At 39.5% G+C, this 25,975-nt stretch overlaps 2 protein-coding genes and 2 non-coding genes across 15 annotated transcripts in view; 2 read left to right on the forward strand and 2 right to left on the reverse strand.

Annotated features, from left to right (window-relative positions):
- CEP295 (centrosomal protein 295) overlaps nucleotides 1-20,059 on the forward strand; it is a 55,141-nt gene extending 35,082 nt beyond the window's left edge. For 3 of the 6 annotated variants that reach the window (XM_048842827.1, XM_048842863.1, XM_048842855.1), the window contains 15 exons: nucleotides 131-311; nucleotides 459-611; nucleotides 1,777-1,995; nucleotides 3,585-3,694; nucleotides 4,727-4,871; nucleotides 7,313-7,555; nucleotides 8,591-8,745; nucleotides 9,045-9,210; nucleotides 10,976-11,658; nucleotides 12,285-12,458; nucleotides 14,206-14,323; nucleotides 15,155-15,358; nucleotides 16,157-16,256; nucleotides 18,519-18,618; nucleotides 19,644-20,059. In XM_048842827.1, the coding sequence (XP_048698784.1) occupies nucleotides 131-311; nucleotides 459-611; nucleotides 1,777-1,995; nucleotides 3,585-3,694; nucleotides 4,727-4,871; nucleotides 7,313-7,555; nucleotides 8,591-8,745; nucleotides 9,045-9,210; nucleotides 10,976-11,658; nucleotides 12,285-12,458; nucleotides 14,206-14,323; nucleotides 15,155-15,358; nucleotides 16,157-16,256; nucleotides 18,519-18,618; nucleotides 19,644-19,682 (2,790 nt within the window). In that variant the 3' untranslated portion in view covers nucleotides 19,683-20,059. Of the gene's footprint in view, nucleotides 1-130; nucleotides 312-458; nucleotides 612-1,776; nucleotides 1,996-3,584; nucleotides 3,695-4,726; nucleotides 4,872-7,312; nucleotides 7,556-8,590; nucleotides 8,746-9,044; nucleotides 9,211-10,975; nucleotides 11,684-12,284; nucleotides 12,459-14,205; nucleotides 14,324-15,154; nucleotides 15,359-16,156; nucleotides 16,257-18,518; nucleotides 18,619-19,643 lie in introns of those variants that run through there. The other 3 variants (XM_075126663.1, XM_075126667.1, XM_075126671.1) reach the window with 3 other exon arrangements.
- Nucleotides 4,394-4,476, forward strand: LOC125630698 (small nucleolar RNA U2-19). The gene has a single exon (XR_007354751.1). It is a non-coding gene; the product is annotated as a small nucleolar RNA U2-19 (small nucleolar RNA).
- Nucleotides 20,060-23,095: 3,036 nt separating the features above from the next.
- Nucleotides 23,096-25,975, reverse strand: part of TAF1D (TATA-box binding protein associated factor, RNA polymerase I subunit D) — a 34,296-nt gene continuing 31,416 nt past the window's right edge. For all 7 annotated transcript variants that reach the window (XM_048842929.2, XM_048842902.2, XM_048842973.2 and 4 more), the window contains 2 exons: nucleotides 25,672-25,762; nucleotides 23,096-23,430 (listed from right to left, as the gene is read on the reverse strand). The gene's annotated coding sequence lies outside the window, so the exon portion shown is untranslated. The remainder of the gene's footprint in view (nucleotides 23,431-25,671; nucleotides 25,763-25,975) is intronic.
- Nucleotides 25,488-25,620, reverse strand: LOC125630692 (small nucleolar RNA SNORA25). Its single transcript, XR_007354745.1, has one exon. It is a non-coding gene; the product is annotated as a small nucleolar RNA SNORA25 (small nucleolar RNA).

A 25,975-nucleotide genomic window follows, 5' to 3' on the forward strand; every position in this document is an offset into this window, starting at 1 on the left:
TTAGAACCTTTCTCTTTCCGTCTTCTGGAAAGTCCTGAGGTATAGTGTATTTGGTACACATGGAAAAAAATAGAGGTTTAGTAAAATGGGTGTGAAAATTATCTTAGCCACTGCTACTTCCTTTTTTAAGACAGAAGAATCTGTCACGTACAGAGAGATGACAGAAACACAGAAGTCTGATCACTTCAATCTGATGACTTACCTTTTCAAAGATGCAGAAAATAAATCTCAAGAAGTTAATTGTGGTGATATGAACAAATATGATGAAAACAGATGGCTTTCACAAAGCATCAGTCAAGCTGAGCAAATCGGTGAGGCCATTTATCATATTATAATGCTGCTGCTCACTTTTTCAATTATAATTGCTTTCTTTTTTCCCTTCCCTCAAATTGGATCTTCAACTGCTTATAGTATGTTGCAAAAATGTAAATTGCAGAACATTTATTTTTATATTACAGAGCAGTCTCAAAGAATTCTGGGAAGAGAACAGAGATGGCAAACTTCAAAACCGCCTCTGGCTAAAATCAAGTTAGGGCTAGATTTGGAACAACATGAACTAAGTGTAATACCAGAGCTAGACACGCCAAGGAGTGGCAAAGTTTCTTTTACAGGTAAAAAAAAAAAAAAGCAACAAAACTTACTAGATGTTCTGGTGTGCTTGAAATATAATTCCTGAAGTAAGAAATGAGCATTTTTCTTTTAAGACTTTGAGGTGGTTGAGGGTGAAGCAGGGGTCTCAGCTGTAGCTTTATTGAGGTTCAGGTATTTATTTTGTATTTATACAAAGGGTGATAAATTGTTCTCCTTAACCACTGAGGACAGGATAAGAAGTAATGGGCTTAAATTGCAGCAAGGCAGTTAAGTTAGACCGGGGGTCAGCAACCTTTCAGAAGTGGTGTGCCGAGTCTTCATTTATTCACTCTCAATTTAAGGTTTTGCGTGCCAGTAATACATTTTAACGATTTTAGAAGGTCTCTTTCTAGAAGTCTTTAATACATACAACAATAGTTTAGTTATATAAAGTAAATAAGGTTTTTAAAATGTTTAAGAATCTTCATTTAAAATTACATTAAAATACAGAGCCCCCCAGACCAGTGGCCAGGACTCGGGTAGTATGAGTGCCACTGAAAATCAGCTCGCGTGCCGCAGGTTGCCTGCCCCTGGGTGAGACATTAAGAAAAACTGTCAGGGTGGTTAAGCACTGGAACAAATTACCTAGGGAAGGTTGTTAAATCTCCATCAGTGGAGTTTTTTAAGAGCAGGTTAGACAAACACCTTTCAAGGATGATCTAAACAATACCTAGTCCTTCCTCAGTGTAGGGAACTGGACTAGATGACCTCTAAAGGTCCCTTCCAGTCCTACATTTCTATGATCGGAAACAGTATTTCTCTTTATGTACTCTGAACATTAGACAATACTTTGTAGACTGTCCATTTCACTGTTGTATCCCCTGAAAAGTCAGGTAGCTTCCTTAATTGCTTAGGTCTTTCAAAACTAGGAAAACCTGGTTCTAAAACTACACAAATGGGCAGAGGGACTCAGTAAATTAGTTTTAATTTTTTTAATTGACTAGAGTTCAAGTTCACAGTATCGCTTTAAATTAAACCTAGAAATTAAATGCATTTTAGCAAGTGCTAAACATTTTAATTGAAATCGAACACTTTACAAATTCAGTACTGTATTTCTGTAGTTCAAAATGCGCGTTTCAACACAGCACGTCTTTTTATGAAACATTACCTCTTATCTCTAGTAAGTAAAAATTCTTTCAAATTCAGATAAGACAGATTCCGTTGGTGGAGAAGCTTCTCTCATTTCATCTGTGGAAGACCTGATGTCTGGCATGTGCAACAGTGAATCTGTTCATGAGGAAAGAGACTTATCCATAGCAAACTGCAAAGTACAAGATTCTAATGAGAACCCAAGATACACTAACCAACTAAGCAGTTCTTGGCATGAAAGACTGGTGGTGGATGCTAGTAGTTCACATGAGCCAGGTGGGAGAATCCATCTTTTTTTAAGGTATATGTAGTTATTTTATCATTGTAAAATATACAGCTCTTTAACTATGTCTGGCCTGATTTGTTAGAGGATGTACAGTGGGTCTGAAGTGTGCGTGTGTGTCTCTCGCACGCACGCTTGACTCTACATACATTTAAATGTAATACTCAGTTTTATAGATCGTATTTTAGGGAGTTTCCCTTAGATTTATTCCTCCATATTATGGTGACTTCCTCAAGGAACCGAACCACCTATCGTATGGGTGGTAATTGTGGTCTTAGATGCTTTCATCCATGTGGTCCTGGATTTCAGGACTGAATTTGGTACTCCTGCCAACCATATATTTTCCTTTGAATAACTCTGGTTTCAACAAATACTGACTAAAGACACTTTTTAAAAAAAAAAATCTGAATGTGTTAAGGGGTAGGCAATTTATAGATAGCTGTGGGTTTTGGTATTTTGGTTTAAAATAGTAACTAGACGTTATATATAAACACCTTAAATTTTCCAGCCTTAAGCTCCAATCCATGTTCATCTGCTCAGCCCCCAATCCCAAACAACCCTGCTAGCATTATTCCAGATGTGATTTTACTTCCACGTTGTTATCCCAGTCAAAACTGCTAACTGAACATTGTTCCTTTTCTGATCCATTTTCATTTTACCTAGCTATCCACTTTAATCCAAAATACCTGCCCATAAAGGCATTATTGACTGTATTAAATCACATTTTGTTTAAATGGGCCCACGTTACCAAGCGATCCAGATCACTTTGTATTACTGCCCTGTCCTCATTATTTATCACTCCACCAATCTTTATCTGCACCAGTCTTTGTGTTTCTACTTCAGAGATTGGGAGGTGAGATCTGAGATCTAGTACATTCTCTAGTTTGCCTCAAAGGGGGAGCTCTTGGCCTTCTAGGTCAATAATTCTCAATCTTTCCAGACTACTGTACCTCTTTCAGGAGGCTAATTTGGCTTGCATACCCCCATGTTTCACCTCACTTAAAAACTGCTGGGCTTACAAAATCAGACATAATACAAAAGTCACAGTACACTATTACTGAAAAATTGCTTTTCTCATTTTTACCATATAATTATAAAATAAATTGAAATGTTAGTTTATACTGACTTCGCTAATGTTTTTCATGTAGCCTGTTGTGAAACTAGACAAATATCTAGATGAGTTGATGGACCTCTACGTACCCCTAAGGGTACACATACCCCTGATTGAGAACCACTGTTCTAGGTAACAGTTTTCTTTCTCTAACTTTTGATGGCATACTTCCCCCACTGATTAAGTTCTTCAGATAATATTTTGCAAAAAAGAATGTATCGTTCGCATTTGTAAATTGTAGAAAAGCCAACTAAGGAGAAGCACTCTGTATTTACCAGTGCAATTGCTGTTCCTGGAGGTAACACAATGGATCAGATAGTTTTTTTTATAGTCGATAAAGAAGAGGTAAACATGAACGGAAGTCAACAAGTTATATAGGAACTGAGGCAGCAGGATTAAGTCTGGTTGCCATCTAGTGTTCAAAATTTGGTAATGTTGGACTTTTAGCTGTTTCCTGTTCTTGATTTACAGCCAGCCCCAAGGATTCTGTTGTCATGGGTCAAGATTTACCAATTTATGCTGCTGACATTGGAAGGGGAGTAATTACAGATTCTCAGCCATCATTTAGACCTGATAGTACGGTTAGTTATGCTGGAAATTAATATAGCATGTCTTTTAAAATAACTATACTACTTAAATTCAGTTGACTGTCTTAGTATATCCTAAACCTTTTTTATTTATTTGAAATATGAATTTGAAGGTGACCTGCAAAGTGTTTTGTGGGGGCAGTTATTTGTACCATAATTTTGTTGCTTTGTGATGTGTAAAACACACATGCAATTCTGCTTCTTTTTTCAGTAGAAATTCAGGTCTTGTTTACCCTTTATTTCCTGCAAGTTTTCATAGACTACTGGAGAAGTGGTGTGAATATTACAAGTTTCTGAGCAGCTAATGGATGAAAGGGTTTTTAAGTAATTTAAACCTGTTTTGTTAACACTTTAAAAAAGACAGCAGCAAAATCTTTGAAATATTCAAATATCTTGTCCCTTTCAGTTCAGGACTAAGAAAGCACTTATTCCAGCTTTTCTGATCTCCTAAGGATTTGTCCAGCAAAAACAGGGGAGAGAACTTTGTATCCCTGATATTTTTACAATTTAAAACAAAGCGAAATTTCTAAAAAATAAAATAAACCTTTCCAGGCCCCATTTATATGACATAAAGAAACAAAAAAGGCACAAACCCAGCAGTCTTCCTTTGCAGGTCACCTATATAATGAACATGGAGGCTTTCCTATACTACACTTCTGTTCCTCTGAGATCTGCTCTTTTATTATTGAAGTGGATCTATGATGAGAAATAGCCAAATCTGAGCACCAGTAGATCACCTGGTTTACATGGTGTATGATCTATATACAGTTCTGGGAAGCAATATAACGGATCCTGAGAATGTGGTTGTGTGCTGTGTGTGGGGGTGTGTGTGTGTGGGGTGGGGGTGTACGCACGCATGCATGTGTGAGTAATTTTTGTACTGAGCAATGATGAACCTTTATTTTGCCTGAGTCTTCAAATAATGAAGGTTCCTACACTTGAACTGAGCTCAAAATTAAGTGTTTGTATTTTAAATAATTTGTCTTGTTCATACACAATACTATAGTTATAGTTTCTTGACCCTAGGTAGAACTTTCTAAAGGATGGACAGCCAGTTTTGCTCCACAGGCTTGTGCACGAGAGGCAGCCTGTGATTATTTGTCTTCAACAACCATTTCCACTGGCAGTTTTTTAACCGGTGAAAAGTTGGACCTAAGCCGTGCTAACACTGGTAAATGTTTTTTTCTTATAAACTGGATTTTATTTACAATATTATAAAGGAAAGTGAATCTAATACTTTGACATTAGTGAGTTCTTCTGAAAGAAGATTGATTAATGTGAAACTTTACTTAAGCCTTGTTAATGTTGCCCTCTGAAATAGAGCATAGATAAAATGGAATGCATGTTCTATGGTTGTAGCTTTATTTGACTTTCAAGAAAGCTGAATATATTAGCAAGTTAACTACAACTACATTAGTTTTGGCAAATGGCAACTGAAGTTACAAGTACTGTTTGAAGTACCTCTGGTTTTCAGGTTGGCAAAACTGAAAAAAGGAAAACTATAAATTGTTTGCTCAGAAAAGGAATTTAACATTTCATACATGCACATACAGTAAGTCTTTGCTCTGTCTATGACGGGTCGGCAACCTGTAGTACGCGTGCCAAAGAGGGCACGAGAGCTGATTTTTAATGGCACGCTGCTGTCTACAGTAGCATGTCATTAAAAATCCTGCCCGGCCCGCTCTTCTCCGCCCCGCCCCCCCCCCCCGATCTCTCCTTGCAGGGCAGGCAAGCTTCCCCCTCCCCCTGCTTCTTCCCCCAGTGTGCTGGGTTCCTGCCCCTCCTCCTCTCCGTCCCTGCGACTACGGAGGGGGAGAGGGAAAAGTGGAGCTGCAGTGCGCTCTCTGCTCCGGCGACCTTGGGGAAGGGGGTGGAATCGGGGTATCCCTTCCAGCCCCCTGCCGTGAGCCGCTCAGGGCAGGGGGCTGGGAGCACCCCCACGACCACAGTCCACACCCCCAGCCCCCTGCCCTGACTCTGGCACCCCCCACACATACCCAGCCCCCTGCCCTAACTCCGGCACCCCCCACATCCCATGCCCTGACTCTTGCATCCCCCACATCCCACCCTGAGCACCAAACAGGAGGTCCTGTGCGCACACACGCGCGCACCCCCCCCCCACATTCCCACCTGCACCCCTCACACCAAATAGAAGCTGCCCTGGTAAGCGCTCCACACCCAAACCTCCTGCCCCAACCCTGAGCCCCCTCCCTCATTCTAGCTGCTGGCCAGACCCTGCACCTCAACCCCCAGCCCTGTGCTCAGCACTCTCCCACCCTCCTCTCAGTGCAGAGAGAGAGGAAGAGAATGGCTAGAACCAGGGAGAACGTAGGTACTTACTCTTACGTGGACAGGGCCGGGACCCGAGACCGGCAGCGGGCTGAGCGGCAGTGGGCTGAGCTGCTCAGCCCACTGCTGGTCTGGGGTCCTGGCCGCCGGCCCCGCTCAGCCTGCTGCCGGCCTAGATGAATGGAACCTGAGGCCAGCAGCGGGCTGAGCGGGCCGGCAGTGTAAGATCATCATTTTAATTTAATTTTAAATGAAGCTTCTTAAACATTTTGAAAACCTTGTTTACATATGACAGTAGTTTAGTTATATAATATATAGACTTAGAGAGAGAGTCTAAAAATGAGTCTATAGAGTCTAAAAATGTTAAAATGTATTATTGGCATGCGAAACCTTAAATTAAAGTGAATAAATGAAGACTGTGCACACCACTTCTAAAAGGTTGCCGACCCCTGATCTGTGAGTTTCAGTATTACTTGACAATTTGTCTGAACAGTGATCACAAACTTCAGATGTTTTTTCATAGCATACACTTTGTAGCAAGCCTTAGAGGTATGGTTTTATCAGGTCTGATACGGTATTTTAATTCCTCATTTTTATATGTTCATAATTTTCTGGGAAAATCTCATTTTGGGAAGAAATTCCATGGTCTTGAGTTACTTTGAACAATACAAGTCAGATATTTTCCTCAATATTCTAGATATGACAGGTTAGTAAATATGAAACATTCACATGGGGTTTTTTTCACTGAATGCATCCGATGAAGTAAGCTGCAGCTCACGAAAGCTTGTGCTCAAATAAATGTGTTCGTCTCTAAGGTGCTACAAGTGCTCCTTTTCTTCATTCACATGGGTGTGACTGAGTTAGCATTATGAGATCTAACTTTTCTTTATTCTTTTTGAATATAGTCTTCTGATTCAAGATTTCTGAAAATATTTAACGCTTTAACCGGTCGTGTTATGTAAATTTTTTAAATAGCAAACTCTGCCCTACATAATGTGTGTTTAAGGGTACACTAAAACACTGTGGGGCACTCAAATGCTGTGGCATTGAGGGCCACATATGTACCTGAGAGAGAGGGTAAAGATCTTCATCCTTTGAAGTTGCTATGCTCCATCAAGCATTATGTGATTAGGTATTGTCAATGTAGATTTATAGAAATTACTTTCAAGTTTTGTATGGGAGAGAATTGTGATAGAAGACCATCATTTTTTTAAAATCTTCAGTTTACACTGTTTCAAGGCTGTCAAAAGTTTATTTTCGGACAAGTTCACTTAAGGGGCTTATTTGAAAAACTGGGTGTCAGACTTATGGTTTATCTTCCAGAGTTATCTTCAAATAGTGCAGAGGATAGGATATTGAGAGAAACAGCAAGCAGCCCTTGGGACTCTTTAGCATCTCTAACACCTACCACTGCTCAGCAGAGGCAAGAGAATTCTTCTGAAGTTTCTGAATTTCATCTGCCTGCAGAAGAGAATTTTATCTCTAATAGAAGTCAAATTCAGCAGATCATAGACAAATATACGAAAGATTTGAACTGGTTACCTGAACACAGTACATCTTTCCATGGTAATAACCTGTTTAGAATATGGAGACTGAATACAAGAACTAGAAGTATACTGTGAGAAGGAGTTTAACAAGAACATGCATTTAATCTGTATTCAAACTTTAATTACATTTTGTTAATCACTAGATAATATACATGTTGATGTTCCCTGTTCTGCTGATATTCTGCACCCTGTAGCCAAATGCCAAAAAGATCAGAGGCCCAATTATATAGTCAGTTGCATATGTGCAATTTTCACTGGCTTCAGAGGAAGTTGTGCATATGCAGCTGGTAGGATAATTGGGTGGTTTCAAGATATTTTTTGCCACGGATTTATCTCAGTCTGTAGTGGAAAACACATACATGTACAGCTAACGGTAAATAGTAAATACTAGTATTTTAAACCAAATCTTTTAAAGAAAATGAGGTGTAATTTATATAGCATTTATTTATATATCCTTTAAGTTTTTGTTAATACTCTATGCCTTCAAATTAGAAGACTATGCATGAAAGTATGAGAGTATGATCATGAATTACTACTTAGTGTTTATTGACAGGTTTCAGAGTAGCAACCGTGTTAGTCTGTGTCCGCAAAAGGAAAAGGAGTACTTGTGGCACCTTAGAGACTAACAGATTTATTTGAGCATAACCTTTCGTGAGCTACATGTATTTTCCACTACATGCATCCAATGAAGTGAGCTGTAGCTCACGAAAGCTTATGCTCAGATAAATTTGTGAGTCTCTTAGGTGTCACAAGTACTCCTTTTCTTTTTACTTAGTGTTTAGCTTCAGCATTTTAGTTTGTCACTGTCCCAGAATACTTTAAAACAATCTTAGTTTTTACTTTGAATTGACTCAGCACAACCTGTATTGGTAGTGTATACACATGCATCACTTCAGAGAGACAGTGATGTAAATAGCCTGTTTTAACACAAAATACTTGCAAAACTATTCATAAACTTTTTAAATCTTATGCATTACATTTATAGCACCTGAGGTGTAGGTGCCAGGTTTTCATTTTTTAAAAATAAATTTTCCACTTTTTTTTTTTTTTAAAGCTCCAGCAGTTGGACTCGATTTTTCTGATATAGAAAGAAATTTCCCTAACTTTCAACGTCCGCCTTTTCAGCCTTTGGAACCAAGTCCTGACTTTGATATCTCGTCATCTCTTTCTCAACATAGGATTTCTGAAGACAGCAAGGATTTCAACAAGGTATTACACACAGTTTTGAAATAAGGGAATGCTTTGGCATGCAATTTATGTAAGGTTACAGTGTTGTGTGATTAGAAACTTAATCTTTTGACATTTACAGAAAATATAATGGCAACTTTGTGTTTTTATCTAGAACTGACAATGTAGTTCACTTCACAATACTTTGCTGTTTGTGATAGAAATGGATCTGAAAGAAAAATTAAAAATTACTGTTGCAGTTTTTCTCTTGTATTATATTTCTGAGAATATTTAACCATGATCAATAACTAAATTCTTTGCCATGATTCTTCTGCCACTAGAGTTTAGCTTTCTCAATCCAAAGTCAAGACACATCTGTATTTCCTGAAGCCACAACCTCTAGCTTGAAAGCGAGAAGTTACAATCTTCATTCTTTCCTTAATACAAAGAAGCTAAACAATACTACATCACAAGCAGAGGAGTCGATTAAGGAAACTGTTACTCTGGGTATGGATCTGTTTTTAATGTCTAAACGTGGACATTTATAGTTGTTTGGTCCCCTGCAATTGTGTTCTCTTGAAGTTAGTGTGACACTGCTAGCTGATTGTTATATACACTGTCTTCTCTGCAATGTCATAGCTTAGCTCTTACTCTGTGCCCCCATTGCTGTTTAACAAGACTGTGTCCACAGACCTGGTTCCTTAATTTTTCTGCTGTTGGGTGATATTCCCAGGAATTACACAATCCAGTTGTTTGCCTTCCCAATTATTAAAATTGACTGTTGACTTTGGTACGTTTCCTTTGAGAGCATATGTAATTTTTATATTCAGGCCACTCTGTAATGTATAGATACTGCTTATTTACTGATACAGTGCTCTCAAACAAAAGGAAAAAATACACCGTTCACTTTTTAAAGGTGTGGGCACACATTCTGTGTAACTCACCTTGCTGTCTCTGGGTATTGAAGAGATCCAAATGCGGAATGCATGATGCTCAATATCTAGACATAATAGTTACTTAAGGGTAGAATTTAAATTTGTAATTTTAGCTTAAATCATTATTTTCTGAATCCTTGTAAATTCCCTCTCTCCAAAACCGATTATTTCATGTACTGAAAATACAACAAATAAAATTATGTGACATGCATTACTATGAGCACTTTTAAGGTAGATCAAATTTTAGGTCTGTCATCTGAAGTTTTTTTTAAAGCAATGACTAATCTCAAAGTATGAGTTGTTCCTGTGGACTTTAATTTTTTTGCTGCTGCTGTTCACCATGGGATGACCCCTTACTCAAGTAAAACTACAGATGTTTTGCTTGTGTTAAGGCTTGCAAGATTTGGCCATACAGAAATATTTTGAAAGTTGTCTGCATATCACAAAGTCTATTTGTGTGTGTGTGACATGAGCCTGCTTATCAATGGTATCTTATCACCATGTTTAGAGACATGTATATTTGAAAGAATGCTTATCTGCTAACTTCCAAATATTCTCAGTTAAAAAAAAAAAAAATCAAAACCTCTTATTAGATAGATATAATCCCATTGCTGTAATATCTAAGTGACTCCTAAGTATAACTGGTTTTGTATGTGTAGATCTTAAGGGAAATCCAAGTGAGAATAACCACCTGCTGTAATTGGCCTTCATAAGAAAGAACAGGCTGTGTTCTGATTTGGGTGCTTTTTTCTACTGTTACTGTATACAGTACCAGTAATGATTTTTTCTCTTTTGCTTCCTTTAGAGACACTGTCAGAGAGGCCTGAAATGCTACGGCTTTACTAATTGAGAGTGGCTTCCAAGGGCCAAATTCTCTGCTTGGTATAAATTGGTGCAGCTCTATTGACTTCAGTGTAGTTGTGCCAGCTTACACCAGCAGAGAATGTGGTCCTAAACATTAAAGAAAAAGACAAGTTACTATGTCAAGAAATATAAATCTATTAGAGATCGTGTTTAAAAGAAACCAAAATTATTTTATGTAAAATAACATTTTTAAATGAAGATACTTTCCTGATTAATATTCAGTTTTTTTATGATTTGGATATTTGGCTATCTAGAATTTCATTCTAATTCACCAAATTGACATAAAAACCACTGTAATATCTTAATAAATGTGAATATTATGTACTGAAATGAAATTACTATATTTAAAACGTTGCCTATTTTACTATGCTTTTCTTAAATGCATAAATAGCTACTTTCTAGACCATGGCTTCCTTCTTTTTGTAAACTCTATTGTATGTAGTTAGACTTTTCTGACAGTCTGACTTTTCAAGCAGGTTCTGAAGAATCTTTTCACCCTCTTCAGTTGGAATCTACCCTGAATGAGCACAGACAGAGAACTGAACCACCAACAGGTCTTCGCATTGTATTTGAACAAAATTCTAAAATTAAAAAATCAGAGAATGAGAACTACTTTTCACCTTTTGGAGACCAATATGGGGGGCTGGCGAGAAATATAAAGAATACTAATCTCCAGTCTTCAGTGGAAAACCTGCGGAGTCCAACTCTGAGTTCATTGGAAGAACAGGGTTCATTTTATCAGCTACTTACAACACAGATTACAGAAAATGAGACTCTCCTGACTGAACATTCAGTAAAAGACGTTGTGGAACTGAGAAAAGAGAACTTGTGCTTTGAAGAATTACCTGTTGTGACATTGAATAAGCACAAGGAGCTTACTGAAACTCCAGTTCTTGGAAATGAAGCAAATAGGATTGTGGAAGGTGACCATTTACAGTGCAGTACAAATATATTGGAGGAAGAACAAAGCATTCTGGAAGTACAGATGTCATCTAGAATGCCTAGAGCAATAGACTCAGAAATCTCCGTCAGCCCTTCGCAAACAACTATACAACAAAATGGTGGTTTGCCAGAAATACCCCAAAACCAAAATTCTAATTCAGTGCTCACAATATGTTCAGGGTCACATTCCTTACAAAGCCGTGTGCCAGTCTGGGTGAGTGAAATAAAGGTTTCACAAGGTAATTGTTAGTGAGTTAAATGCCATTCAGATTTCAACCAATTGCTCCATGATATTTTAGACCTTTTGTAATTGGAAAATTTAGCAAAGTTCACTTTACAGTTTTAGTTTGAGACTTCTCAAAATTTGTGTAATTTAATCTGAAATTATACTGATCCTGGTCATTTTAGGTCTAGATTTTAATTGAGAAAAGGCTAGCCATTATGGTAAAGGAAGATACGGTTAAAATGGTTAATTTAGAAAAACAACCAAGCTTTGTTATAAATGTTGTTCCCTTAAGGATCAAATAAAAGCTACTTTTGTTTGCCAAGAATTAGCTTTCAGGCTGTGACTAGAATTCCGGTTTAGAGGAGGGGTGGAAAGGAGGTTTTGTACAATGGCAAATAAAATATTTAGGTTGGACTGAGCTCCTTTGGAGGCGTTCTGAGTACATCAATAAATGTGGGAAGAGCACTTTGCCTGAGGTATTTCTTTCACTGCCTGGGGCACGTTTTCTTTTTATCTGTATGTTGAATAATTCTTTCCTTTGTAACAGGCTAACAAATGTTGCTGTTGCTAGAAATATTGATTTTTACCTTGATGTTGTCTTCTCTATTTTCTAGGAGACCGAGTCAGGGCATGGTATTATGGAAGAACCTGAACTGACTCTGATAAGCTCAAATGACATCAGTGTTGCAGAATCAGACTCTGAACACATTAGCCAAGAGAAAAAAAGAAAAAATAAGTTTGATAGCCTGGCATATGCTAGTCAGTCTGAACTTAAAAGTTGTTCTGAGGTAAATCTTGATTATCTCTCATCATTTTGAACCTGGTACTGCAGATTTTTTGCTTTAGTAGGAGGAAGAAGAAACTTCATAATTTTAAAACATGTAATACAATATTGTAAATCATTAGCATGTTTTGGGTTCTCCAGATTTGCAGATTTTTGCGCCATTTGGTGATGGTGCCATGTCTGGTAGGTTGGGCTGATGCAGAGAACTGAAATCCATCCTGCTTCCTTCATTTAGTCCTTTGCCTTACCCCAGCAGCTTAGTTGAGATGGAGTACTCCAAAGTTCACACTGTCAGAGGAACAAAAATGTCCCCTGTTGTTAAGGCAGAACAATAACCCATTCCTGGAAGACTCAGTGGGAAAGGCAAAAGTCCTATTACCTTACTAGAGAAAGGGCATCCAGGTATTGCATAGAGGCACACTTCAGAGCCATCTGCAGTTCTCAGAATAGACAGAAGAGGATGGGCTCATTGCATTACTGCACTAGTTTTTTTTATTATAGTATCCTTTTGTCTTTTTTGCTCAAATTAAATGAATGATGTCCCCAAACCCCTAGGGTACTGAATGACTAAGTCAGTGGGTGTGAGTATGCTATTTAAGTTCTGACTGCATGCTTCCTTATTCTAATGTAAGAAACTTGCCTCGGGGTATTTTGTAGTAGACTTTTAATGAGACTTCTGGAACTGAAATTCAGACAATGTTTAGGGGCCTCTCTCTATCCAATCCTCCCTTTTCCTTCTCAGTGGATAAACTATAGCTTTTCCTCAGAGTTGCATGACTCAAGCTAGTGTATCAACTGTTCCATCCTCAGGATATTTTAATAGCTCTGGAAAGGTCCATGAGGATGCTAATGATAAAACTTTAAAATCAGGTTGTGAATGATTATTTCCTCATTTGAGGACTGCCAATTTTCCAGGCATTTCCTTGGTGGTTCTCTTTGACCTAGATCATTCTGTCCCTATTCAGATGCTCATATGTTGTCCACAAACTGTCCCTGACCAGTTCCAAACTCTACAGATAATGCCAGTTAGGATTAAACCATTCTGACAGTGGATGATCACAGGGTAATTTATTCAAAGATACCTTTTCTCAAGACTATGTGGATGACGATAATATAGTTGATGCCAGCCAGTGTTATGAAGGAACATGCTTACATAGCTGCTATCTTGGGAAGATGACCACACACATTCAAATGAATAATAATTAAATTGCAAAAGGGCATAGTGACAGTGAACAGCTCCAAGTGCATGAAGGTAGCTTTTAAGAAGCAATTAGACCCTGGAAGAAATTGAGAATAGACAGTTGGAGGCTGTTGTAAACATTGGGGCAGCATTGGGGAGTAACATTTATCTGAGAATAGGAGAAGTAGACAGAATTGTGTGGGAAATAGAGATGGAACAGGAAGAAAAGTGAACAGATGTAAGTGGGGTCAAAACTGGATCCTGAGGCAAAAATGAGAAGTTTGAACTTGATGGGGAAAAGCGGCTTTATGGGTAAGGATCTGATTTTTTGTTTTGTTTTGTTTTAAGAGAAGTTTTTATAAAATGGCTTTTAGTGCCAGGAGTCTGGATTCCCTGCTGCTGTGTGCTAACTACGTTTTTCTTGTATCTGTGCTAATGATGAAAGATCTTTCTGTTGGCTCCTTAATTGTTTGTTCCTTGACAATAATGGAGATGCATTAATATTACTTCACTAAAATGTGTAGCCTGTTCTAAGTACATTATACCAATCGATTCTTCTGTTTTGCAATAGGGGAGAGAATTTTTACCTTTAGACCCAGAAGCAGATTACTCTGTTTTCACGCTTCCTGACTACTCTGCAATAGCTCAGAGTCCTAATGAGGATCAGTCTCCATTACGTCAATCTGCAGGTACTCATGTGTAACTTCAGTATACTCATTAGAACTGAAACAGAGAATCTCTGAAATATTAAAACATTGGTAAAATACAGCTCCACCTATGGGAGACTTGTAATTATATAAGTATATGCCGCCATTCATTACAGCATCATACTAGATGTGGTCCAGGTCCAATGTATACCACCGTACCATGGAAACAGCTTTATTTGCCTGTTCCTATTGAAAAGTCTGTTTCAACATTGCCTGTCTTGAAGGCTTACTTCAACAAGAAGCTTATTAACTCTTCTCATTTCACATTCTATCCCTTTTACTTATTAGAAAATAGTCTTTCACTCCTTCATGATGTACCACCAGCTTTGCTGAGCTATTGCATAATATGTAATGTTCTCCATCTTTCCTAATTTCTTGTTGGTCCCCTGCCCCTTAGTATTAATTTGTAAGCTTCTCAGACCAAAGATCTGAGGATCTGCATGAGTGGGTGCCTAATACACTTTGGGGCCTTCTTAAAATGACAAGCTAGATCTGCTCTGTGTTTTGAGAATGTCTGTAATTTGGACCCTGTTTACAGTGTGTTTTAAGGTATTAAGATTTAGTAACATGTATAGCAAATCCAAAATGCTATATATGTGCACTGTGGCTTTAAAATAACTGTAGGAACCATAAATCTGAATTGCTGTTTGTTTAGTAAATTTCCTAATTCTCCTCAAATCAAACCTTGATACAATCCGTGAAAACAGTAAAGCTCAGTTTTAGGACAGCTATCTAAATTCATAGGTTACTACAGGTGATTATCCTATCAGCGATAAAATCAAAAGTCCTGAGACCTTCCTTCTTTCTTCACAGTCATGTTGTTAGAGTTCACTTCCACACCAGGTAGTTTACAAGAATCATTTTTAAGGAGAAAGAAAAACTTCATCCAGAAGTCCTCTAAAAGAGTGGAAGAAATAAAAAATAGAGAGAGAAGTTCTGAAAAGCATCAGGCCAAGCTGTTTCAAAGGGACAAGACTGAAAGATTTAACATGCCAAAGGAGGATTCTTCTACTTCTGGTAAATTTCATTTGGAAGTAGGGTAAAGCATTAAGGATTCTTCTAGTAATTATTCCATAAAGCAGGATAGAGTCTGCTATTTTTGGATCTTTGCTCTTGCAGATCAGAATATTCTGTAACAGGGGTTCTCAAACTTTTTCACTGCCTGGATCACATCTTAAGAGCGTTTCAGAGATACCTCACCCTCTCATAATCCTAGGATCACCTCTTCACCAGCTTAGTTATATAAAATCCCTGGAAAAACCGTGATTGCTTACATAAAAAAGCAGTATTGAGAGCGTAACATATTTTTAGCTTCTTTTAATGGGAATTAGAAGCTGGAAATAAGGAGCATAGCTAGCACCATTATGACAGGCTAACTCTGTGGCCTGCTATAGACAATAGTCTAAAAACTAAGAGAGCCTCACAACTTGGTGGTGGTTCCCTGTAGGAGATAAGATCATTACTATTGTCCTTGGCTGAGATTTGGAGACTTACTCTCAAAAGAGAAAATTCTGCCTTATGGAGTCCATTCTATCAGCCTGTTTCTTTTCAAATGTGTTTTCTCCAAAATAGGAAACATGATTTAGTCTTCCTTGTTTTTGTTTCAGACCTTACTGCCTTTTGAGGCCAGGGTTTACCTGCTGTCTGTCAATCACTACACACTCAATTTTGTAAAAGGTGTAAACTTGTCCTGGTAAAGATTATATAGTTGTCACTGGTACAGTTGTTGTCACTGATCTGTATGAGCCCACTTTTGGGTTGGCCTCATAGTTGCATTTTTAAATTTAAAAAAAATATATTTTGTTTAAAACAAAGGTGCAGTTATCAGTCAGTTGAAGAAAGTGGGGGAAGTGAAAGTGTGCTCTCCAGAGGACAAAAGGTCTGCAGATGTTCAAATGCAGCAGCGCACTTTAAGGTATTGTGTGAATATAGTTGGTAGAAATTAGACTAAACTACTTTTGTTTCTGAAATAATACCTGTTGCACTAATATAGAACCTTAATTTTAGCAATGGTTTCTGATCTCCCATTTATTTCAGCCCCTTAGACTTAAACTAGATGAGTGCTTGTGGAGACTACTATTTTGTGCTTTTTGTTGGGAGTGCAAGGCAGGAAACTGGGGTAGGGAAGGAATTTTTCTCCAGGTCAGATTGGCAGAGACCCTGGTTTTGGGGTTTTTTTTTGTTTTGTTTTGTTTGGGTTTTTTTGCCTTACTCTGCAGTGTGGGGCACAGGTCACCTGCTGGTTTGAACTAGAGCAGGGGTGGCAAACTACGGCCGTAGGCCGGATCCAGCCCGTGGAATTGCCACCTCCATGACACTGCAGGCCCCACACTGCTGCTGGAAGTGGACGGCACCACGTCCCTGCAGCCCCTGCTGGGGGAGGGCCAAGGGCTCCGTGTGCTGCCCTCTCTTGCAGGCATAGGCATGCACACGCAGACACGCCCGCAGCCAGGAACGGGAACTGTGGCCAATGGGAGCTTCAGGGGAGGTACCCACAGGTGAGGGCAGCATGCGCAGCCCTTGGTCGTGGTCCGTGTGTCCATCCCCGGGGTCTGCAGGGATGTGGTGCTGGCCGCTTCTGGGAGCAGCAAGCCTGCCCTGGCCCCGGTGCGCACCGCTGCCACTTCAGGTAAGTGGTGCCAGGCTAGAGCCCGCACTGCAAACCTCTCCTGCACCCCAACTCCCTGCCCTGAGCCCCCTGCTGCACCCTCACCCCTCCTGTACCCCAACCCCCTGCCCTGAGCCCCCTCATACACTCCACACTCCTCCTCCACCCCAACCCCTGAGCCCCTCCTGCACACCTCACTCTCTCCTCTGCACACCAACCCTCTGCCCCAGCCTTACATTCATGGCCCTGGATGCAATTTCCCTACTCAGATGTGGCCCTCAGGCCAAAAAGTTTGCCCACCCCTGAACTAGAGTAAATGGTGGCTTCTCCATAACTTGAAGTTTTTACATCAAGATTTGAGGACTTCAGTAACTCAGCCAGGGTATATGGGCCTATTACAGGAGTGGGTGGGTGAGGTTCTGTGTCCTGCAATGGTGCAGTAGGTCTGTCTAGATGATCGTGCTGGTCTCTTCAGGCCTTAAAATCTAGGAGTCTGAGTCCACTCAGTTCAGGCTTAATCATTTTCACCTTTATTTATAAAACTTCAGACATACATGATGAAATAGATAGAGGCCCAAGTTACCAAATTCTGGGCTACCAGGAAATTCTCCTGTATTTTCTGACGATCATTGCCACCTCTGATCCCTGGTCTGGTCGGTCAGACTTATTCCTCCAGTGTCTGCTCCAGTATTTCTCCAGTTTGGTTCTACTAAACTTCACTTGCATATGTAATGTGGACAAGTATAAGAATCCATTAATTAAATTTTTCTCCATTCAGCATTAATGTAACCCATACAGTACATATGTGCAAGCTTTAATGTACACAACCTAGGCTGCTTATACAGTTTTCATGTTGTCACCTTGTCCTTATTTTTCCCCACTAAAAGGCACTTTTAGGATTACAGGATTGTATATTTATTAAACTAATTAACTTTTCCTTTTACCAAAAATCTAATGTAACACATTCCATGAACAAAACATCACTTTTTCCCAGCCAGCTGTAGCATTACTTAAGCAGATTTACGTAAGAGGGGAAAAAATTGGCAAAACAACTCTCATGCCAGACAAAGTTAGGCTGAGACCTTGGCCTAAGTGTTGCTGCATCTAATCTCATTCGCTATCCATAATTATAAATTATGCTGTATAAATAGTGTTTTCACTCTTTAGTGAAAAGACTTTTGACCTACAGAGTTCCAAGCAAACAGTTTTTTCCCATTCTGTGACTTTGAGTTGTTATAGCTAAAATAATTATTCATGCCAATGTGTTTACAATTTAAATCTAACTTCAGGATTTTAGATCAGTAAAACATTGGGAAAATTGCCACTCACATTCTGTCAAATGTCAAGATGATAATATATAGTAAAACAATTACAAATATAACCTCAAAACTCTGGGTAATTAAACTTATTGGATATAAATACTAATAAGGATTTTTGGCATACTAGAAGTAAACCAAAGTTGCATTTTTAATCGTTTCCAGTTTAACCCTGTATATGTAATACAAATACTTAAATTTTTAAGTTGAGCCCCCATTAATAAGAAGTATACACATTTTTACTGTTTGGCAGACTTTATAATCAACTAGCCGAAGTGAAAATCAGAAAGGAAGAGAAATCAAGACAACAAACCTACGCTAAAAACAGGGAAAAGGCTAAAGAGTTTCAAAAGGTAACTGCATCTGGTACAGTATCTTAAACCCCTTGGCCTAGCGTTTCTCTATTTTAATGCCTGTTGTTCTGAGCAGTTCTAATTCCACTGAGCTGTCGGTGAAGTCCCTTTTTAATGAGACTGCTATCTACGTCGTATTGTTAAAAACTGGAGTTCATCTAAAGCAAATGTGGTGAGCCATTCGTGCAGTAATGATGAAATTCTACCACCCTATCTCATGGTGATGAATTACAGCCATGTGACATGTGTTTATAGGCTTTCAGCTACTAATTTTTTAAATTGACATACTAAAATTTTGCATTTTTCAATGAAGACCAGGTTGAAAAATAGCAATAGAGAGCTACGGTCTTTAAGGTGTATAGTTAAATTATGAACGCTGGCCAGAACAACGGTGGGAAAGAAACAAAACTATCTAAACTCTTCCCTACAAATTAAATCTGATTTAGCATCATCTGATCCTGATTTTTCCCCTCCTGTAACTTTGCTTGAAAGAGTGCATCGGTGAAAACCTCCCAAATTAGGAGTCAGTGTTCGAAAGCTTGGTGCCTCTACAGTCCGAGTGTTCTACTTCTAGCTATTAAGAGGTTACACTAGTTTTGTTTCTGAAATGGAACTGCTCACTTGATTTAAACCAAACCATAGTATCAGGATTTAAACTTCTGGCTACTGTTGGCACTGTTCCATTCATTGCAACAAATTTAGGGTTAGCCTGAGAAACTCCCTCCAGAGGGACGCAGTTAGGACATCCACTGCATGACTTTAAGAAATATTATTACTGTGCTTGTTCTGTTATTTACATAAGGTTGCCTGGTACCAAATATACACCGATGTATTTAAACACTGAATACCTCATTGTCTGAATAAACCAATCTGCTGTTGTGGCAAGTATTCAATAGAACATTGATGCTTAGCTGATGCCCTTCCTATTGAGCATTTAGCTATTCATAATACTGCCAGCCCGTTATTTAGGAACTTCGCATCTAAATCAATCTGCTAGATATTTAAACATCTATTTTTACTTACAGAAAACATTGGAAAAACTACGAGCCAAAAAGACACATTGAACACTAGATCCTTTAGGAGACTAATGGGAATAAAAAGTGCTTGACTCCTTTCTCAGTTCAATCCAAGGAATGTATGATAAGGCCAAAGTCACATTAAGCAATATCATTATGTGGCTGTGAAGTACTGAGCTTTGATATAGGTCAAATTCATAATTTAAATAATGTAGCAACCTCAGTAGTTTGTTCCCAAGATTTGAGTGATAACCACTACCAAAGCTTGCTTAATTAGATTTCATCTTCCAGTTTATACTCCATTTCTGCTTGTATTATGACTCAGATTAACCAGATCTAGATTGTATAAAGGCTTTTTAATTGAGGATGGTCTGCATTTAAAAGTGAAGTCAGCTGAATCTTTTTAATAAAGTTTTGTAATGAAACCTGTGCATGTGTCAATTTATTGGAAAATCATAGGATACAGAGGTAAAACAGTCCAATTTGCCTAATTCCTATCAATTTAAAAGGATACACCCTTTCAATGACACTTGAGGGGAGATTTATTTCAAAGGTGAAAATAGTGGTGTCAAGGTTCCTTCCCCACTTTGAACTCTAGGGTACAGATATGGGGACCTGCATGGAAAAACCTCCTAAACTTACTTTTACCAGCTTAGGTTAAAACTTCCCCAAAGTACAAACTATTTTACCTTTTGCCCTTGCACTTTTGCTGCCACCACCAAATGTCTAACTGGGTTTATTATTGGGAAAGTCATTTGGAAATGTTTTTCCCCCCAAAATTCTCACAAATTTTGCACCCCCCTCCTGGGGAAGGTTTGATAAAAATCCTCACCAATTTGCATAGGTGAACACAGACCCAAACCCTTGGATCTTAAGAACAATGAAAAAGCATTCAGTTTCTTACAAGAAGAATGTTAATAGAAGTAAAAAGAATCATCCCTGTAAAATCAGGATGGTAAATACCTTACAGGGTAATTAAATTCAAAACAGAATCCCTCTAGGCAAAACCTTAAGTTACAAAAAGACAGGACTATCCATTCCATTCAGCACAGCTTATTTTCCAACCATTTAAAGAAAATCGAATGCATATCTAGCTAGATTACTAAGTTCTAAGACTCTGTTCCTGTTCTGTCCCTAGCCAAAGCATCACACAGACACAGATCCTTTTGTTTCTCCCCTCCCTCCAGCTTTGAAAGTAACTGTCTCCTCATTCGTCATTTGTCAGGTGCCAGTGAGGTTATCCTAGCTTCTTAACCCTTTACAGGTGACAGGGTTTTTCCTCTGGCCAGGAGGGATTTTAAAGGTGTCATAAATATAAAGGGAAGGGTAAACAAGTGGTTAGGCCTGTTACTATTAATTCCCATTGAAATTAAACCCTTGCCATTTTTACCTTTGAAAATTTTACCCAATGCATTTTACTGAAACTCTGCAGTTCCTCAACAGAGTCTGACACATAATGATAAACTGTATCCTGGAAAAGCTGTAGAGTCTTACAGTTAACATGAGATCACTTTACCTCTGTGTACTCTAGTGGTGAGACTGATAGTGGAATATTGTATCTAGTTCTAGTGTCAACATTTACAAATGTTAAATAGAGAAGCTGAAGAACATGCCTCAGGCTGTGTCTACATTAAGTCCTGCATTAGAACTTGAAGTAGCAGCTGCTGGACTTGTTAACCTAGGGCAGGGGTGGGCAAACTTTTTGGCCCTTTGGCCACATCTGGGTATGGAAATTGGGGGTGGGCTATGACTGCTCACAAAATTGGAGGGTGCTCCAGGTGGCACTTACCTCAAGCAGCTCCCAGAAACAGCAGCATGTCCCCCCTCCAGCTCCTATGGGGAGGTGCAGCCAGGCAGCTCTGCACTGTCCACTGACAGTGGTTCCCAATCAATGGGAGCTGTGGGGGCAGTGTGCGGAGCCCTGTGGCTGTCTGTGTGTAGGAGCTGGAATGGGACATACTGCTTCTTCTGGGAGCCATGTGGAGTGGGGCAAGACCCCACTCCCTGGTTGGAGTGCCAGATCTAGGCAAGCCCTGGAGGCTGCTTCTCAGCAGGAGCTGGAGGGCTGGATGTGACCCCTGGGCTGTAGCTGGCCCACCCCTGACCTAGGGTTACAAATATGTAGATGCTAAGGTTAAGAATGGTTGAACCTTAGATCCCCATCTGGGGCTCCAGTGTCTACACTGCTTAGGTGGATGTACATCTAACCAACCATCCCTAGCACCCTCCCAAAAGTTGGCTGCCACTGCCCTAGCCCTTCATGCTGCAGTATGGGAAACTGGCTGTCCACTGGGCAAATAAAAGTCTATGTATGGGCTTCCTTTGGTAGACTCCCCCAGCATGAACCAGTGAGGCTACATCTTCACTGCAAAGAAACGGCTTGAACTTTAGGTCCAGGGTTGATGTAGGGTTTTGGGACTGAGCCCTGGGTTTGTGTAGATGGCAGTGGGGGGAGGGAAGAGGGGGAGTTAGGCTTGAGCCTGGGTATTTACTCAAAGTCATGCCCTATCACCTAAGTTCCCTCTAAGCTGTGTATCAGCCTCTTAAGCACTGCAGCTGCTCAGAGGTTTTTTTTTGGGGGGGGGGGGAGAAGAGATACATTGCCCCCAGACCTGCTGTGAGTAGGGGAGGCAGCTGTCCTATGGCCCCAACCTGAGCTACTACAGCAGGGGACACACAGGTCTTCTTCCTAACCCTCTGCCCTAAGCCCCCTCCCACACTCCAAACTCCTCTGCCCCACCCCTGCAACATGAATTTTATATGCCCCTGCCTCCATACTGGTGCACATAAAATTCATTCCACCTGTTGGGAAAAATTAGAGGCAATGCTGCCCATGTCTCTACTATACAAATACCCTTACCTAAAACATAGGTACTTGGGCTGTGCTCCAGCAGCCCTCAGGTTTGCTGCTGCAGTCATGGAGGTCCTGGGAAGTCACCAGTTCAGTGACCTTTGTAAAAGACACAGCCTGTGTTCTAGCTACTGAATTCCTTACAATGCAGTTGTGTTGGGTTCAGCTCCTGATGTGGTCAAGTTACCTGGGTTCTCAACTCAAAGATGCCACCCAGGACCCAGTTTAAATGATAATGAAAGATGCTAGCTATGTGCAGAATTGGGGTGCTACTGCCATCCCTTCAGCCAGGGGTTCAGACTTCTGCACTGGTGACCCCATCCACATAAAGCTTCTGAGTGCAACCCCCCCTTATATAAAGAAGTGTTTTTAATGTACACATTATAAATGCTGGAGGCAAAGCAGGGTTTCAGGTGGAGGCTGACTGCTCATGACCACCCCCATAACCTCAAGCACCTGAGGGGCCCAATCCCCAGTTTGAGAACCCCTGCCTTAAGTAAACTTGACCTGTAGGTAACCAAGTGTCAGCAGCAGCTGCATTGCTGAAAATTAAGCACAGGTGTGTTCAGCTAAGTAATAGGTAACTGAATAGTATGAGGAAAAACTAGACTTTGTACATAGTATGGAATTTATTGAATGACTGCCACTTATTTGCAAGTAAGTTCTCAAATAACTTTAGAATGTGTCATTTTCCAGGGCTCACAATATACAACTGACTCAATCATGAAGCCAATGTAGCAGTTCACCCTGAAGTTTCCTGTCGATTAGAAGGTGACTCATTCCATTAAATCCTCCAAAGCATGTTTTTAAAAATACATGTGACAGTTATCAAGTTTAGGTTAAAGGATTCAGTAATCAAGTTTACTACAGCAGCATCCAGTGGAGCAGTGCAAAGTCAAGACATTTTAAGGTTGTCCACAGCTTAGGGAGGGGTCTCTCACTGACCTAAAAAAAAAAGCAGATTCAGGTAACATTGCTGAGCTTCTGGTGATTAAGTCAGTGCATACAATTAGTCATGTCTCCTATTAATAGGAATTTAACCATGTAAGGAAACGATCAATATTCTGGTAACAGGGCCATACCACTTCCTAAAATAAAGCATTACGCTGTCTATATTAGTCTGGGAGCATGCATAATTCCATGGGCTAGTTAACAAAGAGGTAAGGGAGGTATTCTTTGATTCCTAACTCTACAGAATTATAATTTAAATGCTGTCACTCTGCAGTGTTGTAGTGGAGCCTCACTGCCCTTCCAGCTAGCTCCACTGGTTGGTGGAAATATTCATACATCAGAAATGGGTCAAGTTGGGTATCATTCGAAAGCCCTTTCTCCCACTAACAATGGTGTCAAACATGAAAAACGAATACATAAAATCCAATTTTTTAAAATTATACTTTATCACAGGTATGTGAAACATGCAGCCCTTACAAAGTTAAATCGTGGCCCCTGACTGACAGTATTGCCTTATCAGTTAATGCTCAGATCAGAATCCTGATCAGTGTTTTGTTTTGTTTTTTAAATGTTACAGTATTGCACTGGCAAAGAAACAGTCCAATGGTACTGAGTACCAGCTTTGTTTATGCAAACAGTGTGGTAATGAGGCACTGGTTAAGACAAGCTTTCAGCCAGAAATTACTGGAATGCATCAGTAAATGGTAAGCACATAACATACACTGTTAAACACAAGGACTTCGTAACAATTACTTTGGAATTGTAACTTATACTAGTGATATTCTTCAAAACTTCAGCTACTAGTTGGTACTGTCTCCCCACTGATACCTAAAAATGATCAAGACTGAAATCAAAGTGCCATGCAAATGCCTGTTACTTTCTGGTGACACTGATTTCAATTACAGACTACAATATATTTGAAAATGTAGAAAAACATCCAAAATATTTAATAAATTTCAATTAGTATTCTATTGTTTAATAGTGGGATTAAAACTGTGATTGATCACAATTAATTTGAGTTAATCATGTGAGTTAACTGCGATTAATCAACAGCCCTAATAAGTAAATAAAAATGTTGGGTCCATTCAAAAGCACCTGGCAGTCTGGATTTGGTGTGTGGTCTGCTTATTGACTAGCCCTCATTTAGAAGTTGAGCAACTTGCAGGTCAACTTCTAAATGACCTGTATGAAGAGTGAATAAGGAATATTATGAGCCTGAGTGACTGCTATTTAACAAGGATAATTCTGATATCTCAGCTTTACATAGCTGACCTTCCAAAACCTCACCCCCTTTTCTCCCTTCTGACAAAAAGGATGGCTCAGTCTGCATTCTGGATACATCTCCCTCAACAAAAACAAAAAGTCGCTACAGCTCGTATGTTGGAGGTAGGGTTAGTCAAGTTACAAGATGGTATGGAGTTACTCTATCCATTCCCCAAGCCTATGGATGCTACCTCTATAGTGCTACACATTTGAGGTTCCCACAATCAGTGATTAGTGGATTAAAAATGAACATCCCCTGGTTTGGTTCAACCTTCACCCTCATCTGCAAGTCTGCTTTTGCTTCGAAGGTTGTTACCTAGAGCTGGCTTTTGGTTGCTAGATTGTCATTTATGAACGGATTGTTGTTGGAAGTGAAGTATGTGAAGATAAGGTAATACAAGTAAAACTTCCAAGGTTTTTTGGGTCCAGAGTTGGTCCTCAACTAGCAAGAGGAAATCTCCCATAGACAAAAGGGCTTAGAATAAAAAACATTTACAATTGTTATTTCTGTTTTAAATGTGAATACTTAGGGCCAGACCACCAACTGACTGAAGTGACACGTACACTAGAAGTATGGGATTCAGCATCAAGCTGCTTTCCATCATACTTTAAATATTAATTTAAACCATTTCTTCCAGTTCTGAGGTCAGAAGCCTGAAGAACTTAAAATGTAACCTAAATTCTGAAGCCAACATAAGTTTTCCCATTAATTGACAGTTGCATTGGATCTGTAATTTGGAGTGTTTAGTGGCACACCTCTTACACCTGATCAACACCCTAGCTGCACTACATCTATCTCCTCAGAAATAGGCCATGTAGCACACTAAGTGCTCATGGCATCCCACAGAGGATTTCAATATTAGGTCATCGCGTTAAGAGCAGCTGGTTTCAGAGCCATGCAAACCCTCTTTGAAATGACCTTAAGTATAGTGGCTGCTGTTGCTTATCAGAATTGCTTGCACACATCCTTACCTTTGCAATACAGCTAGAAAGTTTTCCATACCCATGTCAGAGCCTGGTCTTCATTTGGAATTTGCGGTCAATGATTTGTCAGCAATAGGCACTAAAGGGTTCAAGTGAGAGTCACCAGATTTGGTTAGTATCAAGCCATAAATTACAGCAAGGTGAGAGTTGCCTGAAGATAAGCCAGGAAAAGCACTCTATTCAGAGGCAGTTTAGCTAATGTCAGTTTTCTTTAGTTACATTTAAATGTAGGAGTCCTGTGATAAACTGCTCTTCAGTGAACCATCTGAGGAGCTTCCAACGAAATCAAAAC

Source organism: Caretta caretta, chromosome 1 (genome assembly GCF_965140235.1).
Source record: "Caretta caretta isolate rCarCar2 chromosome 1, rCarCar1.hap1, whole genome shotgun sequence".
Taxonomy (NCBI): Eukaryota; Metazoa; Chordata; order Testudines; family Cheloniidae; genus Caretta; species Caretta caretta.